The following is an 18,458-nucleotide window of genomic DNA, read 5'->3' on the forward strand; positions in this document are numbered from 1 at the left end:
AAATAATTAACAATCAGATATTCACTATTTCGCCAACAATTTCTATGCAAATGTCCCGTGGAAGCTTTACTCCTGATTTGTCGAATGCGGAAAATATAATGACAGCCTTGTGACGTCCAGGACTTAGAGGCACTGCGAAATTGATTAATATCTTCAGGAGAAAGGGTTCCAGGACTAGAACTGTCTAAATAACAAAAATAAATCCATTAAAATCTCGAATTTTTTGTTTTTAGATTATCATTACTCCTGGAGTTGTAATGCATTTGTCCTTTACTTGCTGCTTGTTGATTACATGTTCGGTCGAGAAAGGATAATAAATGGTGTTCTTATCATAGAACTTCTTGCAGAAATCCCTATCACCTCCATTAAAAGCAGTTGGCTTCCAAGTACCTCCTTCAAATTTTTCTACGCTTACTTCAACCTGAAATATGGTTACTATGAACAACATGCAATAAGGATATTATACGGATATTTGATGCTCACCGCGATGCGACTTGAAGGTTCGACATCCCATTTTATGGTTATGTTTCCAGATATATTCACGGCACCATCTGCATCTTTTTTACGGTTAAATCGGGAAAGATCAGCCAACTTATCCACGAAAGAATATCCTGGCTTGTCGGTGCACTCACTAAACAGCTCCTCCTTTTCAGGAATAAAAAAGTGATTCAATGCAAATGAAGGGCCTATTATTTGCAATGATAGGGATATAAGGATATGCAGCAGTGCAACTTGTTGCCGGTCCATGTTTCGCTATTTTTGGAATGCTCGTTGCAATTGATCCTCTACCGCTTTAATAGAGCTGTGGCAATTATATAATTCGATATATAGGAATTGGGCTATTTCACGCTCATGATATGAATCTTTACAAGAATGATTTAAATTTAAAGTTGTTTGAGATTGCCATCTAGTCTATCAGCAAGCTCGCGTGTTTTTAAAAATGGCTATTTATCATTAAACAATCTTTATGTTTTCTGATTCAGTTTATATGAATTATGTAAAACATTATAGTAGCTATATTTATCAGTTATATCAATGCAGATAAAGTAATAACGGATTCATCATACGGCCAGACAGATGGACATGGCCAGATTGATTCGGGGAGTAATTACGACCAAGAACAACTTCAAAGTGTCGGAAACGCTCCCTTTTCAACGAATGTAATATACCCTATTCCACTACTAGGAACAGGTATAAGGAGATGGACTATACATGAGGGATATACCCGGTAGTCAGTTGATGTCTGTAGGAGGTCAATATGCAAGCAGTTCATCAACTGCTTCGGCAAGCAGCCACAGAACTGCTTCAGAGATAGCACTCGAGCTCCACCTAGTGGTGAAGCTATTATTTACCGATTTCTTTTAATTTGAATAACGGCACTCAACCAGTATACCCAATATACCCAGTATATTCTGCTCTAAAAACGGGTATAAGGTATATTTCTGATAAGCTCATATATGTTTTCATCTTCAGAAAGATTAGAGTATTTTTAAAATTTACCTTTTCCGTAATTTAGATATTTGTCTTATCACATCACAAGAATGCAATTTTCTTTTAATTTATGTTTATTAAAAATTAACAAAAGTAATTTATTGTTGCAGAAAAACTAACCATCCACCAAAAACTTTGTTGAGAAACAATAAAATCATAATCATTATAAGGTTTAAACGAATTTGCTCTGAACTGCCAGCGAAATAGGTCCATGTGACTGCGATTAGGCATTAACAATGTCGCCGACAATTTCCATGCAAATGTCCCTATCACGCTTAACTCCGGCTTTGTCAATGGCAGAATATATTATAACGGCCTTGTGGCGCCCCACATTCAGAGGAACTGCGTAGCTGAATGATATTTTCAGGAGATAGGGCTTCCACACTAATATTGTCTAGAAAAAAAGGAATTAAAATGTAAGTAAATGGATTGGGTTCTAGTGTATTGAGTGGTGTATAGCCTTAATCCTGGACTGGTAATGCATTTTTCCTTCACTTCCTTCTTGTTAACCACATGTTTTGGTGAATAGGAGTAATAAATGGAGTTCTTGTCGAAAAAGGTCTTGCAAAAATCCTTAACATTCCCTTTAATTATTGTTGGTATCCACTTATCTCCTTCGAACTTCAGTATGCTAACATCAACCTGAAAATTAGTTTGTTACGGAGGAAGTTTATTTATTTAAATGCATTGAAGCCTCTCACCTCGACGACATCCGATGGATCCACATCCCATATGGTTGTTGCGTTTCCTGATATATTAATTCCACCAGCACCTCGTTTGCTGCTCAAGTTGGATAAATCCGCGAATACATCCAAATAGCCCATTTCTGGCTTCTCCTCGCACTTACTGAATAAATCATCTCTAATGGGCACAAAATCGTGGCTCATTTCAAATGACCGACCAATAATTTGGAAGAAAATCAGCAACGTGCATAATACTGAAGTTTCGCACCCCATATTTCACTTTTTTAGTATTTTGATTTTGAATCTTGCTTACCCGGGGCTTTTATAGCACTCAAGCGACGCACGTGAAATATATCCAAATGCCAATAATTATTATTTGACACGCGTATGATTTGAATCTATAAGGAAGATATGGGTTTTTCATTAATATAGTAATCTTTAAATGTATAGGTACACTATATTAGCGATCATAATGTTTGCACGTGTCTAATTAGTAATATATAATTAAAATTGTACTTCCCATTCATTTCATCTGCCTACATGTAAGCCGCTAGTGAAACGAGCAATTCTGACTAGTATTAACAAATTTTCAAATGGTGGTTAGATAAGCATCAAATGTATTTACCCATGGCAATACCTTCATATGTCTATGATCATTTCATTTGAAAGGCGCGCCATTTCGTACAGTATACCAGTATGCCATAGAACATTATTCATATTATACATTTATTTTACTGTCAATATCCTAATCTATTTCTACACCGGCATATTCGATTGTAGTCGATAATAAGGTATATTATCGATACACATCCATTCAAATTAGGCTGCGAAAATACTAAAAACATAGCGGCGATTGGCGGGCAATTCTTTTTCAAATTGCGATGTATTAAATTAAAAATTGCAGTCATACACTGCTGCGAAAAATACTAGCTTCAACAGTTTCTTTAATAAATCCGTTTTCTCTGTAAACCATACAATTTTTAAGACTCAATTTAATGTGAATTCAATAATAGCTAAAGACCTAACCTCTAAAAGCATATAAATAAAAAGCACCACTAAAGTTTCTTTGATAGAAGTATTATTTCTCAATATTTTATGAGATCTTTATTAAAATATTTCCAGACTTTCGCTCCAAAAGTAATAAACAATTATTAAAATTGTATAATGTTGGTGACCATTCAAACATTTTTTGTGTTCACATTTTTTTGGAGTCAGAATAAGTAAATCAGCAGTTGGTGTGAATAAAATGAAATCTGCAACAGAAGTTACAAGACGCAAGCCACAAAAGCCGCGATAGTTTTTGAGACTTCAGGCCTGTTATCTGATGAGTTCTCAGATATTTTCATCAACTTGTTCTTGATCACCTTGAAATCATCCGCATAGATGAAGAGCGTCTCCTCCAGCCTGCCCAGAACCCACTGGAACCAGTAGTGCTCCTCTGTTCCCTCGTCAGCAAACGGAGCACTGCAAAGGATCTTCACTAAACGCTCCACAACGGTGTACAGGACGCTTTTGACTACAGGATCGCAAGCATTCGGATTATCGACATCCACGACTTCAACATCATGTTGGACACGCTTCAGGTGGCGAACAGCGGAGTGAAGCAGCTCCCAAATGTACATCTTGGTGAGCTCCTTGCGCATCGATGGGCCGAAGATCCAGGTTACAATGCTAATGGGTTCAATTATGAACACCTTGACCAGCTTTTCGGCCACCACAAATTTGTAGTGATCGCTGGCGACCCACACATCAAAGACTCCGTTCAAGACCGCGATCTGCCCATCCCAATCTCCTTTAACCAAATCCTAAAAACAAAATAGAATCGTAAATGAAATTAATGAATTTGGTACCGCAGAACATTGATTTCTGTAAAAAACAATTTATATATTCTACTTCGGTTAGATTTTATGATATGGTTGCGTATTTTTGAATCAACAAACTCACCTTGAATACAGATTGGTATTTCGCGAGTATCGCGAAAGTGTGGCTAAATGATTTAGATCCGAGATGAAGGCAGTTCTGGGTGAACACGTTAATCTTGAGCAGCGGACCGATTCCCGTGCTGGACTTAATAATTTCAGAGATAATTTTGGGGCTGGCTCTCGGGCAGCGCATCGCCTCCAGCAGATCCTTGGACAAAATGGCACCAGGAAGGGTTTCATCCACAAACTTGAAGTGCGGAAGTCCCGGCGGCGGAAGAAAATTGACCAGGATATCCGGCACTACCTCTTTAATTCTTTGGTGGTACGAGAGTCTAGTTTTGGAACATAAAACAGGTATTTCATATAATTGGGAACTATTTGTTTTAAAACAGAATATTGCAAGAAATTGCAGAACATTTAAAAAGCAAAAGCTTTTGAGTTCATTCATAAAATGTTACGCACCTGCAGCACTTCTTGAGCAATTCCCTTAGGAAAACAACCTTTGGCTGCAGATTGGTGGCACTCGGATCGATTGGCGATGGAAGACTGTGAGCCCACTTGCTCCACTGGCAGTTAAACCCGAAGTTGCTGATGTGATGCGACACCCAGTTGACCAGGCGGTCGAAGCAAGCCACGCTCATGGAGTTCAGTCGATTGTAGATGATGTCCAAGGCCTGGACCACCACCTGGGGTATCTTGTCGGGTTGGCGCTTGCACAGCTCCACCAGAAGGGATCCGTAGGTAATGGTGGTCCACTTGGCATTGGGCAGCCGCAGCATCTCGCCCAAGATCACCTCCACAATGCAGTAATAGACCGGCAACTGGGGCTTGGAGGCGGCGTACATCCAGAGGCTATCGGCACAGATTTTTCTCTCATTATGAAAGGAGATCAGCATGTCCAGAATTTGGGCCTCCAACAGATGCCTTTCGATGCTCACCGGCGGGGGCAAATTAGGGATCTCACCGACTGAGTCGCAGGAAAAGATGCGAAAGCATACTCGCGGCGCCGGATACCGACATCCCTCCTCATGGGCGGACAAACAATAATTCCTTAGGTGATGCACCTTGCCGTGCCTCAAGGTCTCGTCGAAGGACTTGTAAGGTCGGGGAATCAACTGGTGCTCCGGTTCGGCCCAATGGTTCTGCCTCATTCCGTCCACCTGCTGCCACATCACCTCCAGGTAGTCCCTCTGATTGAAATCCCGCCACACACTCAACATGGTGCTGTGCAGAGCGGACCGCTTCTTGATGTAAATCTGGAGTGAGACCATCAGCTTATCAAACGCCGCCTCCAACTCCAATTCGCGCCCAATAAGGGGCATGGCGGATAGTACACAGTAGGCAAGGAAATCGCGTCGTACCTGCGGTGTGATGCCCACCAGATCGTCCGGATCCTTCAGAGCCTCGCAGTCCTTCATGAAGGCTGCGAGCAAATTCAGAATATAGGACGACGAGATCACCCGGCAGTTATACAGGTCCACCAGGCAGTGGACCACTCCACGGCACTTGTTCCAATCGCGAGTGTGCACGGACTCTCCCATCTTCTGCACCATGAAAAACACGCATTCGGAGGCGAATTCAAAGTCTGCGACATTAATTAGGCCCACAAGTGTGGCATAGGCACTGGCCTGTCCGGGATAATTGCCCAAATTGATTACCAGCACGCTTACGATGTGCTCCTTCAGCTCGACTCTTACTCCTTTGGCTAACAGATTCCCCAGGTTCACCAGCTTCAGTTCGAGCAGAGTGCCGCACGCAAAAGTAAGTTCTCTCATCAGCTGATCCACGGTCGACAACATTGTCTGGAAAGTTCTCTTCAGGCGAAATTCATCCCCGTCAGAGGAGTCCTGGCGCTTACGACGGCCCATCGTCTTGTTCTTCGTTTTGAATCAAAAGAAATTCACCAAGGAGCTAACCAAGATCGAGAGTGGCTGCGGAATTATGCGGAAAATTATTTCGAATACGGAAAAAAAGGAGCACTTTTCCGATTAAATAAACAATTCACATCAACCATATTCACATCATTAATTCAGAAGTTTTTCAGGAAAGTATATGTAAGTCAGATACTGATACTGATTAATAAATATGTATCCTATACCGCATTGCAAAGGGTATAAAGAAGACGGAGGATGATATTCACCTTGATATTTAACTGGTTTTTAACTAGATTTAGCACTTCTTTTTCACTGTTGCCTCAATGCAATTGACTGAATTTTTCCAAAATAATTATTTTTTGTTAATACGAAATATTCGAACCACTCGCCTTGAGAACAATCGAACTAATGGCAAATTAGTTCAATGACAGTGACATTTCAGCAATGACATTTTTCGACGCCTGCTTAGATTAGATATTTTGTACTACATTTTTTTACCTAATATATTCCAACTAAATTCATTTAAACAATTAATTACGAGAACAAATATCCACAATTATGACATAATGATACTTAATGGACTTACCGCTTGCCACCCCTTTTTAATATTTCTTGATAATTTTATCAACAAACACAACATTAAAATTGAATCACTGCTAAAGATTACAATGTCGAGTAGTGCCAAGTTTGGAGCCACAACTCCGAGGTCAACAAACTACCGAAAAGCAGCCATCCCAGCTCCAATGGAGTTCAATGAGTACTTGAGCACCCGATTGGAGTGGCTCCACCCTTTCCCAGGGGCAGCAGATAGCGCTTCATCAAGGCGCAATTATGTCAAATAATTTGGCGGCCACTTCACTGGCACCACAGCCGTTCCAGGGCCCTCCATTCCGACACTTGCAAGTGGCCGCCCCCGCTGGCAATCAATTCAATTATGACTCAATTTATTCCCACAGGGACTAGAGTCACCCACCACATCCTGCTGCATCCGGAGCACACAATGCTCCGGTTATTTCTACTCGAACAACTCCGAAGAGCTGTCGATGATTAGCAAAGCACCCCCATCCGCAATCCCCTTCCCATGCCCATCCATCCCTGCACCAGTTCCAGTTCCAGTACCAGCAACAGTGCCACACATCATATCCAGCGACTGCACAAAATCCAAAGACCCAAACCCCAAGGTGGGACCACCCACATGGACGTCTGTGCTTTTATTGCTCACAAAGTAGCGTAAACAAATTGCGCTTCTAACGGCGGAGGCCGAGCAACATCCACATCCATAAAGCCAACGCCACCACACACCTGATGGCCCTGATAGATGGATGGATGGTTGGATGGATCGTTGGATGGGTGGATGACTCATATGGTGGACTGGATGGCTGGATGGATGGGGAGGAATGGGTATGGACAAATTCAGTCGGGTCGAGCTGAGCTAAGGAGTTGCACTAGTTCATTAACTGCATTTCCCCCAGCACTAAATGCACTAGTCGAGTGGTGGGATACACAGCCAAAAATCGTTTCTTTACTATAAACAACAAATAGAGATCGAGGCATTAATGATATTTATAACATCCATAAGCACTGTCTGAAAATATATTAACTTAGAATAATGTTCATTAATATATGGAAAATATACACATATGCCTAAATAGCTACTATTTGGATATAGAGAAGTTATAAAACAAATTGTCTTGGCCACTATTTTTTAACCTATCCCTACGAAAAGAAAATATACATAATATTTATTTCAATTTTATTAAATCCGGTTCCTGTGAGAAATACGTCATCAATAATTTCTAAAAAATTCACATTTAGGAACAGCACATCACATTTGTTAATTTTCATCGAGATCTCCTTCGCGTGTAAAAATGTTTGTTGTTGCATCGTGCTTTGCTTATTTGGAGTACGGTTTTGGGCTATTTGCGTCTGTTGTGTGGTCCGACCCTCCTGTGTTCCGACTTGGCGCTACACATCCCTTCCATCCATTTGTTTCCAAACAGTGGTCAACTAATGTGTCCCAACTGTCCCGGGGCGACAACCAAAACAAGCCACTTGTCGCAGGACCTCCGCAGCACAGCTGTCTAGACGGATGTCGAGTGGAGATCCCAATTAGGCACCTTGACCGAGCCAACTAGCCACTTGAGTGGCCGGAGCATGCGGACCACGACGGTTCCGCTCTCGGCGTTCACACATATTTCATCCTCCTGCCGACGTCCTCAAGAGTGTCCTGTCTGGTCGGGAGCGACGGGCGAGAAGGCGTGATTTGTAAACAATGCCACACGCATGATTACATGATCATGGAGCCACTGCATCACCACGTGGGCGGGGGAAGCTATGCTACGTAAACTGACTGGCGGCCCCGGTGGTTTCCAATTGCATCTTAGCGTCGCCGCAAAGCGGATGACCGATTCCACACTGAGGGAAACGTAGTGGGTGTGCTTTATTGTAGAATTTTTTTAAAACTATAAGCTAATATTGATTTTACATAAGAATATCACAAGATGTTATTAATATATGTATTCAAATACCCATGTATATGCATATGCATATATATATTTTGGTAAATGACAAAATTGGTATGTTTATTTTTAGTACCGTACATTTGTCGGTAAGTAATTACCATTTTATTGACTTGACCACCAATAACTAGTTTTTTCTTGTGCAGATACAAAGATACACAGATCCACAGATACAACCAGAATGGCACACAGATTCAAATTCGGTACTCAGATGCAGTGAGGCAAGATGCGCACTTTTAAGCTCTTAAGTACGGACGATTCACTTTGGCCAAATGTGCGCTTTTCAATTCCATTTCTGTTTTCGATTGCCACATTGGAAATAGCCGATTTTTCAATTACCAATGGCTCGGTCGGCCGAGGACAAGTACGCGTATTATTAATGTAATAGCGGCTAATTGCGCATTCGCTGCAAAAGGCAAATTAGAACACAAGCGAAACACTTCAGGCAGCGGCTTAAAAGCTTTCATTCTGACGGAGCACTTGGCCATCCGACGCGGAATTTATGGCCGCATTTGGCCGTTGAGATCATTGCAGTGATTGCCAGCGATGGGGCATTATCCCAAGATTAGAGAATTTGCAATAACTTCATCCACTTGAGCCCCACCCCCAGGCACATATGACCGACCAAGGTTTATGGCCAGGTCGCAATCGCAGCAAGCACCCGCCAACGCCAAATTTACCGCAGAATAGTCGTTGCATTTATTTGGCCTGGCCGAGACAATAAACAAAGTATCACTGCCTGGCATGCAGCAACAAATAGAGGCAATCTAAATACGAGTAGAATGCGAATGCGGCCCGCAGAACAATAAAAACACAATGGCAAAATATGACAAAGTAAACAATAATATAAGTCCGCCGCGAATGGCTGCCAAATTGAATGATCGATCGATCGATCGCTGCTGATCTGAATCCCCAATCCGATGGGAATCGCCATCAATATATCCGCACAGAAGTCCACACCGAACGTCATACCATTCTCCGAAATTCCAGTTCAAACACATCATTTGATTGCCTACAAATTGGCGCATTGAGTTTTATGGCAACTTAACCATTTCAATTTGCATATGCTGGTGATTCGGGAAGTTTACAAGGGATGCTGCAATGAACGGCAATGAGATCGTTCAGTTTAGCACCATAATTTACCACACATTCGGCTGGCTGGCAGCCGGGAAGCAAATATTTAATTTAGTCTAATGCCTCTGATTTATGCGCTGTTTCCCATCGTTCAACTTGATCACTTTGGGAAGTACAACATAAAATCGTTGAGGAAAGTTTTGAAATCAGCATACTATTATATTTATATAAATACTTTTTTTGCGGAAAACAAATAATTTAACATCTTTAACATTTGCATTCATTTAAACAAATGTTTATCGCCAGTCAAAGACCACAGTTTATGATTAAGATGTGTAAACAAACTTTAATTTTACCAAGTTCATTCAGCTGCTGCTTATCTTCAAACACAGCCTTCACCAACTGATAGGTAACTTAAATTAACTCTTTTCACAGAAGATGACCTCTACCTACATAAAGAAATTTCCTGAAATAGGTTAAACCAAAACGCCTCTCAAAAATGGGGTGACGATCGCACCTTAACTTATTTTATATTGTGACGAAATCAAAAAAAAAGTTTATTCTAAATATTCTCTATAAGCGGAATGTATAACTGTAGCGCCCCTTTTGGTTGTACCTCATTGGATGTTATCTTCCTCACAAACTCAGTGCTCTTCGTCACTAGATAGAATGGCGTCTACTGATATTGCTATCCTTTATTGCTATAGTGACTGTAGTGTGCAACTGGAGAAGATAAGAGAACATATAAAACCACTGGTAAGATTGCTTCCAGTTCAGTGTACCTGTGATTCCCGAGAACTTGAGAGACATCTCTTAAATCTTAATACAATGGTGTGTTTCGCTTCCAAAGATAGAGTCAACCTAAAATCTATTAAATAATTAACACATCGGATTAAAATCATTAACATGGCATCTATTTTTAAACCACAGATTCTCTTAATGAAGTTGCTATTCGTATGCCTTTTGGGTATCGGAGATGGAGCACGAATTTTGGCACCATTCTTCCTGCCTGTAAAGAGCCACTTTATGATGACGGATGCCATTATAAGGGAATTAGTGAAGCGTGGACATGAGGTCACCTTCATCACACCGCTATCATTGGCCAAGGAAAACTTGGGGCCGAACTACAGGGAAATACTTTTGCCCAAGTACGATACCTGGGCCGACAGTTAGTGAGTTTATAATTTCTTGAGTTCAAATTTTATGGCCTAATTCCACAGTATCTGCGATGATGAAAACAAAATCGGCACTGGACATGATTGACATGTCAAAGCTAACACACATGCGACTGGCCCAACACATTGGCATCAAGTCAACGGACTTTGCTCTGGCCCATCCCGAAGTTCAGGAGTTGATCTACGCCAAGGATAAGAAGGGGAAATTCGATCTGCTCCTCGTGGAACAGTTTCACAATGAGGGAGCTCTAATGCTGGGTTATATTTATGAAATACCTGCAATTACCATATCTACTTTCGCATACGCAAACTATTTCAGTCAAGTCTTCGGCTTTGTGAATCCACTGTCCTACGTTCCCAATGTTTTTTTGTCCTGTACGGATAGAATGTCCTTGTGGGAGCGATTGGAAAATGTAGTGATTAGCACGGCTGAGGATGTTGTCCGGGAAGTGTCCTACTATCCGCAGCAGGATGCCGTCATCAGGAAGCATTTTAGTAGCTTACTGCCTCGGGTGCCGACGGTCAAGCAATTGGAACAGAACATCTCGGTTATTCTTTTGAATAGCTACATGCCACTGACTTCGCCAAGACCCATGACGCAGAATATGATTTCAGTGGGTGGACTGCACATCCTGCCACCCAAACCCCTACCAGAACATATTAAGGACTATCTGGATAACGCTGAGCACGGTGCGATCTACTTTAGTTTGGGTGAGTTTACATAGAATATCTATGGTTATACAACCGTACAAGAACCTTCTCTAACAAATTCAGGGAATCTAAGTAAAAGAAATTTCTGTCAATTTCAGGATCTCAAGTGCGCAGTGCTGATATGCCAACGGAAAAGCTTCAAATTTTCCTTGAAGTCTTCGCCAGCTTGAAGCAAAGGGTCCTCTGGAAATTCGAGGATGATCAGCTGCCCAATCTTCCGGACAACGTTAAGGTCGAAAAGTGGTTACCGCAGGCTGACATATTGGCACATCCGAATGTGAAGGTTTTCATCGCCCATGGAGGATTGTTTGGAATGCAAGAGGCAGTTTACCATGCGGTCCCGGTGCTCGGAATGCCATTCTACTTCGATCAGGATATAAACATTAAGGCGGGCCAAGCAGCTGGATATGCCATTGGCTTGGACTATCGCACCATTTCGAAAGATCAGCTGAAGTCTGCGCTTCATGCGCTGTTGACAGATCCCAAATATCGAGCCAATATGATAAAAGCATCGCGAATTTTCCGGGATCGTCCACTCGGCGCTATGGACACCGCGATGTACTGGATTAATTATGTCGTCGAACATCGGGGGGCGCTACATTTGGTGGCAGCAGGAGTACATCTGCCCTGGTACCAGTTCTATCTTCTGGATGTCTCAGCAATTATACTGGCTATTAGTCTATTACCAATTTTGACCTTGTATGCTCTAAGTCGAAATATTAAATCTTTTAGAGGAATTCGAGCATTGAAGAAAGAGGCGAAAACTGAATGATAACTACAAATGGGTTGAGTGCTATATAAAAACCAATTTTAGCTTAGAAACTTATGTGATGCATGGATCAACGATAAAGAAGACCAAATAGTGTTCGCATGAAAGGTAAAAATAATTGATAAAGAATAAAGCCCAAATAATGATGTATATCGAAAATTTCAAACAAAAATCAACAACATATGGAGATTTCTATAAAGTTCTTTATAAATACTTGATCTGCACTTTGTTCTTTTTACATATTTTTGCAATTATAGCCGAACACTTAGGCCGTGGCACTTGAGCTTCTACTTAAGTATTTAATGAATCCAAATTGGTTGGTTCTACTTAAGGCGCCTGAGTGCCGAGCCAAGTGTTCTTCACGAATTAAGCAAAAATGCAAAAGCCAACGGAACAAAACAATAAAGTCCACTCACCGTAGATTTAATGGCATTTCAACATCATCATAATGTTTCCAGGGCTTTAGTGATCATACCAAATCATCAAGAACCAATAAGCTCTGAATGTCAGGTCAATTTTCCTGATTTCAAATCAATTCTGAGGTATATGCCTCTACAGATTTGAACACCAAAGTACGCACATGATGATCCCAGCAATGTTAATTTATTTTCTTTCCAATTTTAAATTTCGCATAAACAAGTTGACCCCAAAGACAGTTGCTTCCTGCAATGGCAGCGCCAACTGGAGCGCCATTTGGACACAAAAATGGGATGTTTACACGACTCCAGACCGGGAGACTGGATCTCCGGCAAAGTGCACTTGAGGACGGAGTGCGGAGACACGATTTGTGAAGCTCTAGGGCTCATTATGCATTCACGAACTGACATTGAAGTGGGTGCGACGCCCATGCTGGATGCTTCTATTGCTATAGGGTTACCAGGGCCCAGTGCCCATAGGCCGTATTATTGGTATTTGTAACACATGATTACGCTTTGCTGTAAACAAAAGCGTCGATAAACAGCCAAACACACGCACGCACTAATGATATGTTAATGCAGATGGCGCACAGGGCGTATGAGTGCTGTTTTTGAGTATGGGCAGCGGAAAGGGGTGAACCGAAGCTGTTTGTCTGTCAACGGCTTGGGCAAATAAACTTAAAATCATCCTTCGGCACTGGAATGTGCTTATGCCTATGGCTTCGCGAGTGATGAGGACAGGTTAACGAGGAAAGTCTCCAGAAGCAATGGTTAATTGACCGGCAATTTGGATGGCCACCTTTTGAATGGAGCCCAATCAAAGTTGGCCAATAGAGCTGGCTGGTTTTGGACGAAACAGAAGGCATTATACACTTTACATGGAAAATTAAATAATAAAAGTTACAAACAAGTAACCAAAAATAACATTAAGTTAGTCTAGTTATGACTCATCTAAGTGACCTAATATATCTTTGGTTTAAGAATCTAATTTTAAATGCTTTCTTATAAATTTAGCTCACTTGACTTCTATATTACTTAGTACACTTTTACATATTTCGTAGCGTCACAAACCTCGCATCTACACTAAACTACCTTTAGTGAGGTCACAAAAGGCTGAACTCCCAGGGAAGCTGAAGCTTTTCGACACGCCGCAGCGTTTAAGTGTAATTTTCTTCTTATTCTATTGAAGCATGTCCTTTGCCGGCAGGATAGCTCACTAACTCACTGCAACGCACTGGGGAGCTTCTTGGCTCGGCTTCGTCTTTGCCCCAGCTCGTTAAAAATTCACTTCAGCCCGCGCTTTCACTTCGGATAAACATAATGGCCGTTCATTTGCGCCCGTCTGGGCTCTACTCTCGACCCACTCAGCACAGCCACCCAGCTGAAATTGCAAGAAAATGTTCCTTTCGAATCGAAGACGAGCGCTCAGGACAATTGCGTACGTGTGCGCCCAGGACGTCGGAGTTCAAAAGGGGGAAAATCCACCTAAAAAAAGGAAAATGAGAAGCGAGCGAGCGAGAGAAGAAAGGCAAAAGAAAAGCGAATGTCTCAAGTTGGGCGCCATGTAATTTGCTCTCTTGCCATGTGCTTCATCAGAAAGGAAATTGAAAATTGCTGCTAATAGCTGGCGACGTTGGAGTGGGTGTGGCCGATAGGCGTTTGGGTGGCAGGACGAAGGAATTCCTCTGTATAGTGATTATGAAAAAATAAAAGATCCCAAAAAGAGGAACGAGAATAAAGAGATGGCACTAGGAAAAAGGAGGTGGAATTCATTTGAAATTGCCGAAATTGCTCAGCTTAGTGACGAAAGCTAACGAGGCGTTAAACTGCTCTTCTTCGGTAATTTGATGTTGATTTTTTTTATTATTGCAGAGAACTCAATGCAGACATCCCAATTAGTTGATGATCGGCGTAATTTCACTTATGTATTTTGCTACTCCTCAAATGAAATAAAAGAAGAGTATTTTTGACCTAAATAGTTAATAATGCTATTCTAATCTAGAGAGATTACGCAAATATACCTTGTATTTCAACCTTTTTTTTACCGGAACTCGTATGTTTTTTGTTCTGGGACTTCATTTAAATATTTCAAAGAACACATTGGCCATTGTTAAATTCCAGAAGCACCTACAGCTCTTTTTTGACTCAGCCGATAGAAATACTGTTTACACTAAGCAATGGGCACTTAAACAGGCTTTAAGCGCTTTTATGTTGTTCGAAATAAATAAAGGAAAACAAAGATGAACGACCCAGTAAGTTGCAGGTGCTCAGCCAAAAGATTCCGACCCGAAAAGTTTTCCACCCAGGAAACTGATTCGATTCATTGAAGTGTTTACCCTATGGACGACACCATTCAGCTTGTTTTCCCATCTCGATCCATCTAAACACTTTTCGATGCCAAATGCTCCGTGGAGAAAAACAGATCCCACCAGTTCACATACCAAGTGACTGTTTATCAATGAATCTTCAAGTGTTTTCCGCCTGGTAGCCTATTAGTAGCGCTCAGCCAGCTGATAAGGTCCATTGGGCAATACTACCATGTTATGCATGTACTGTACACATGGAACATCGATCACATCTCACCCACTCAGTCATGGGTCCCGGGGCCCATCTAACACACGTGAATCGACTGGCGGCCCAACCAAATGTCTATTGCGATTTTAATTGTCGGACATTACGAGTCGGCAGGTCCATTAAAAACGCTAATGAAGTTGCCCGAATGGAACTTGGACACATGTGTGTGCCCATCTCGTATCTCTTTTGCAGTCCGCAACACCACAACATTTTCATCTAAACAGCTCGCGAAACAACAAGCCATTCAACTAGTGCTAGTTGGACTCAACTCAATATTTGCCGATTTGAATGGCTGTCTATAAAACGCGATAAGTTAAAAAAACAAAATAACAAAAAAAAGGCGACCGAGCACCAAAACCGTTTTATGCATGCGGTGAAAATTTGAATTTTTTAGCCGAAATTGAACAATAAACATAATCACAAAAGCCAAAACATTTATCATTCAATTTCATGCCACCATGCTCTACGGCTAAGGCAGCCGTTCTCGAAATCATTTAAATGATTTTTTATTTGAAGCCAAATAAGCAAAGGAGTGGCCACCGAAAGCGGGGTGGTTGGATCGAATCCGATTTGGATTTGGATTTGGATTGGGATGTGGATTTAGATTTAGATTTGGATTTGGCATTGCGCAAAGATTGCCTCAACAGCTGTCGGACGGAAGATTGAGTTGGAAATTGAATTTCAAATTGAAATTGAGGTGGGTGGCCATTTTGTCGGACGGACGGGCGGGCTGCCCAACAACTTGCGCAAATAGCACCATCATCAACAATTGGTGTGCGAGTACAATATCATCCGAATGCTCCGGCCTGTGGGCTGGAATTACTGGGAAATTTCTCGGGACCGCACACAGTCACCGCTCGGTTTGGTTGGCTAATGAAAGGCTGGAAAACAATTAACTATAAATTAAACGCACAATTTTCAAAACAAAATAAACACAAATAGGCCGGGGCATCATTTGTACGCTGCTTCCGAGCATTGTTTACTCAGCAATCGTCTTCCGTGGGTGTGAGTGGGTTAATCGCTCGGGAAGACAACGATTCATTTACCTAGCTCCACCGAGTCCATGCCAGTGGCAAACCCCATCGCCCGCCCGGCAGCAAAGCAATTAGGTAATGTCGCTGGCTCCCGGCTCCAATCCCTTTCGGGAACTGGGATCACATCCCCCTCTTAGGACCAGGTCCATCCTCCCATAAAACAAAGAGCACTATGCCAATAACAAAATCAGGCAGCAAATGCTCAGTTATGCGGCATCGAAATGCTCTGCAAATGAACCATTACACATGAAGTATTACAATCCACATACACTTTTGTAATTAATTTTTTAATCTGGCTGATTTCTGACTTTTAAGTATTATTGAAGCTAAGTATCTGACGCTACATACTTCTATGTTCAAAACGCAGAACAGAAACCCACACAATTTCCATGGACTCAGCTAGCGCGTAGAGTATCGCGCTGCGGAGTTTCGAGTTTAGTTGATGAATTTGTTGTGAAGTTATTCCTACCAAGAACTGTTAGTAGCAGGGATGTTGCATAAACAAACGCGTCGGCAGAGCAACACGTGCAACAACAACAACAATAGCAGTGGCAAATCGAAGTGTCAGTCGCAGTCGAAAATCCCATCTCCTCAGCCTCCTCCTTTTATGGCACACATGTGTGCAGCAGACGATCGACCGGCCAGAGATGGAGATCGAGGGACACGTCTGTGGATGGGGTTGGTATTGGTATTGCGATTGGGATTGAGATTGGGACACGTTGTGGAGGGGCATGGTGAACAGGAGCATGGGAGGAGAACGCCGAAGCGCTGCGGCAAAGTGCATCGAGATGGGGCAAAACAAGAATGCAGTCCATTTTATAATAAGTGAACGGATCGGGCATTTTGTTTACACTTTAAGCTGTCCGGCCAGCGTTTTTGGCGTTTTCTTTTGAATTTCGCGTTCCGCCATTAAATGCACTCTCTGCTTAAGAATGCAGGCCTCCGCCCAATATGTTTAAACAAATAGCGAATATTGCCAATATTGTTTACCCGACGTCCTCGACGTTCCCGGTGACAGGCGACGACTAATTGCAGTTCAAAGATTGCGCATACGCCACTTGGGCCCCGACCCCGAACGCGGCCCATGACTAATTTCCATATTAATTACAAGCCAAATATCGGGCGGCCGGGTTTAAAAGGATTGCCGTCAAGTAGCTGACATCTCGTAGCACCCCGGCATGTGTGTCATAAAAAAGGTTGCATAAACAAATCCGGAGGCGGCGCAGTATAAACAAATTAGTAGCCGAGCCGCCGGACGAGCAGGACTATTTGCATTCACTCCGAGACCACATGCAGCGTGTATCTTCAACCCTTCGAAATCCGAAGCGTGCTGTAAAACCGAAACTCCAAGTCAAAGAGTCCGTGAATTATGCGTGTTATTGGTTGCCGGAGTGTGCGGAATGGGGTGGGTCTCGAAAAACTCACTCATAATTCAGAAAACACTCAATCTGGCTTCCCACTGGGTGCACTTTCCTGATTGCCTGTGGATAATTGAAGGAATATAATACTCAGTAAAAGGTACTATTTTCTATGGCAATCATATTTGAGATTTAGATTAATTCAAGTCTTTAATAGTCCAAAAAGCAATTTAAAAACACATTTTTGAACTATCCCATCCCAAGAATCCTCATAGTTAGTTTAAGCACCAACTTTTTCCAAAGGTTCTAAAGGAAAATATATAATTTCGTTATTGTTTTTAAACAGAAAATTTAAATTTAAATAATCACACAAATCTTTACCAGAAATATGAAATATGACAAGAATTTGGGAGCACAGTGGCAAAAAGATACATCCTCAAGCCGTTGTAGCTGTTATTTACCCAAGTAATTACAGCTGTCAATCGATTTTAGTGTCCCAAATTTGTCAAATGCCTGCGTGCTTTTAGTCTAAGAATGCGTCCAATAGCAATATACGTACTTAGAGATCTCCTCATACCATTGTTTTTTCAGTTGGCAGTCACCAGACCAGCACGTTCAATGCCCCACTTTCGAAAATTTTCAGCACTTTAGAAAATATCTCGAAAAACTCCGAGGTTTCATACGCTTAGCGCCGATTGAAAAAACAATTAAAAGTTTAATTTATCCTTCTATCCTTAAATCTCAGATATTAAAGAAGATTTGTATGTAATGTTTATATATCATATTTTTTAAAATCTTTTGTAAAACATTTTTCTTAGTGAAGAAAGGGGTGAACATGCTTAGGGTGTATTGAAAAAT

General features: G+C 41.7%; 4 protein-coding genes across 4 annotated transcripts; 1 reads left to right on the forward strand and 3 right to left on the reverse strand.

The window, feature by feature from the left end:
• Positions 1-13: 13 nt before the first annotated feature.
• Positions 14-748, reverse strand: LOC6614345. The gene is made up of 3 exons (XM_002038748.2): positions 484-748; positions 245-421; positions 14-184 (listed from the first exon to the last, which is right to left on the reverse strand). The coding sequence occupies exons 1-3, from the start codon at positions 745-747 to the stop codon at positions 14-16; spliced, it is 612 nt and encodes a 203-aa protein (XP_002038784.1). The 5' UTR covers position 748.
• Positions 749-1,704: 956 nt separating this feature from the next.
• LOC6614346 lies at positions 1,705-2,447 on the reverse strand. Its single transcript, XM_032723162.1, has 3 exons — positions 2,193-2,447; positions 1,956-2,133; positions 1,705-1,884 (listed from the first exon to the last, which is right to left on the reverse strand). Exons 1-3 carry the CDS (start codon positions 2,445-2,447, stop codon positions 1,715-1,717), a joined length of 603 nt encoding a protein of 200 aa, XP_032579053.1. The 3' UTR covers positions 1,705-1,714.
• A 797-nt stretch (positions 2,448-3,244) lies between these two features.
• Positions 3,245-6,359, reverse strand: LOC6614347 (nuclear cap-binding protein subunit 1). Its single transcript, XM_002038750.2, has 4 exons — positions 6,237-6,359; positions 4,559-6,027; positions 4,119-4,428; positions 3,245-3,979 (listed from the first exon to the last, which is right to left on the reverse strand). Exons 2-4 carry the CDS (start codon positions 5,962-5,964, stop codon positions 3,440-3,442), a joined length of 2,256 nt encoding a protein of 751 aa, XP_002038786.1. The 5' UTR covers positions 5,965-6,027; positions 6,237-6,359; the 3' UTR covers positions 3,245-3,439.
• A 4,110-nt stretch (positions 6,360-10,469) lies between these two features.
• On the forward strand, positions 10,470-12,394 carry LOC6614348 (UDP-glucuronosyltransferase 2B15). The gene is made up of 3 exons (XM_032722567.1): positions 10,470-10,731; positions 10,784-11,449; positions 11,548-12,394. Exons 1-3 carry the CDS (start codon positions 10,470-10,472, stop codon positions 12,219-12,221), a joined length of 1,602 nt encoding a protein of 533 aa, XP_032578458.1. The 3' UTR covers positions 12,222-12,394.
• Positions 12,395-18,458: the final 6,064 nt, after the last annotated feature.

This window comes from Drosophila sechellia, chromosome 3R (genome assembly GCF_004382195.2).
Source record: "Drosophila sechellia strain sech25 chromosome 3R, ASM438219v1, whole genome shotgun sequence".
Lineage (NCBI taxonomy): Eukaryota > Metazoa > Arthropoda > Insecta > Diptera > Drosophilidae > Drosophila > Drosophila sechellia.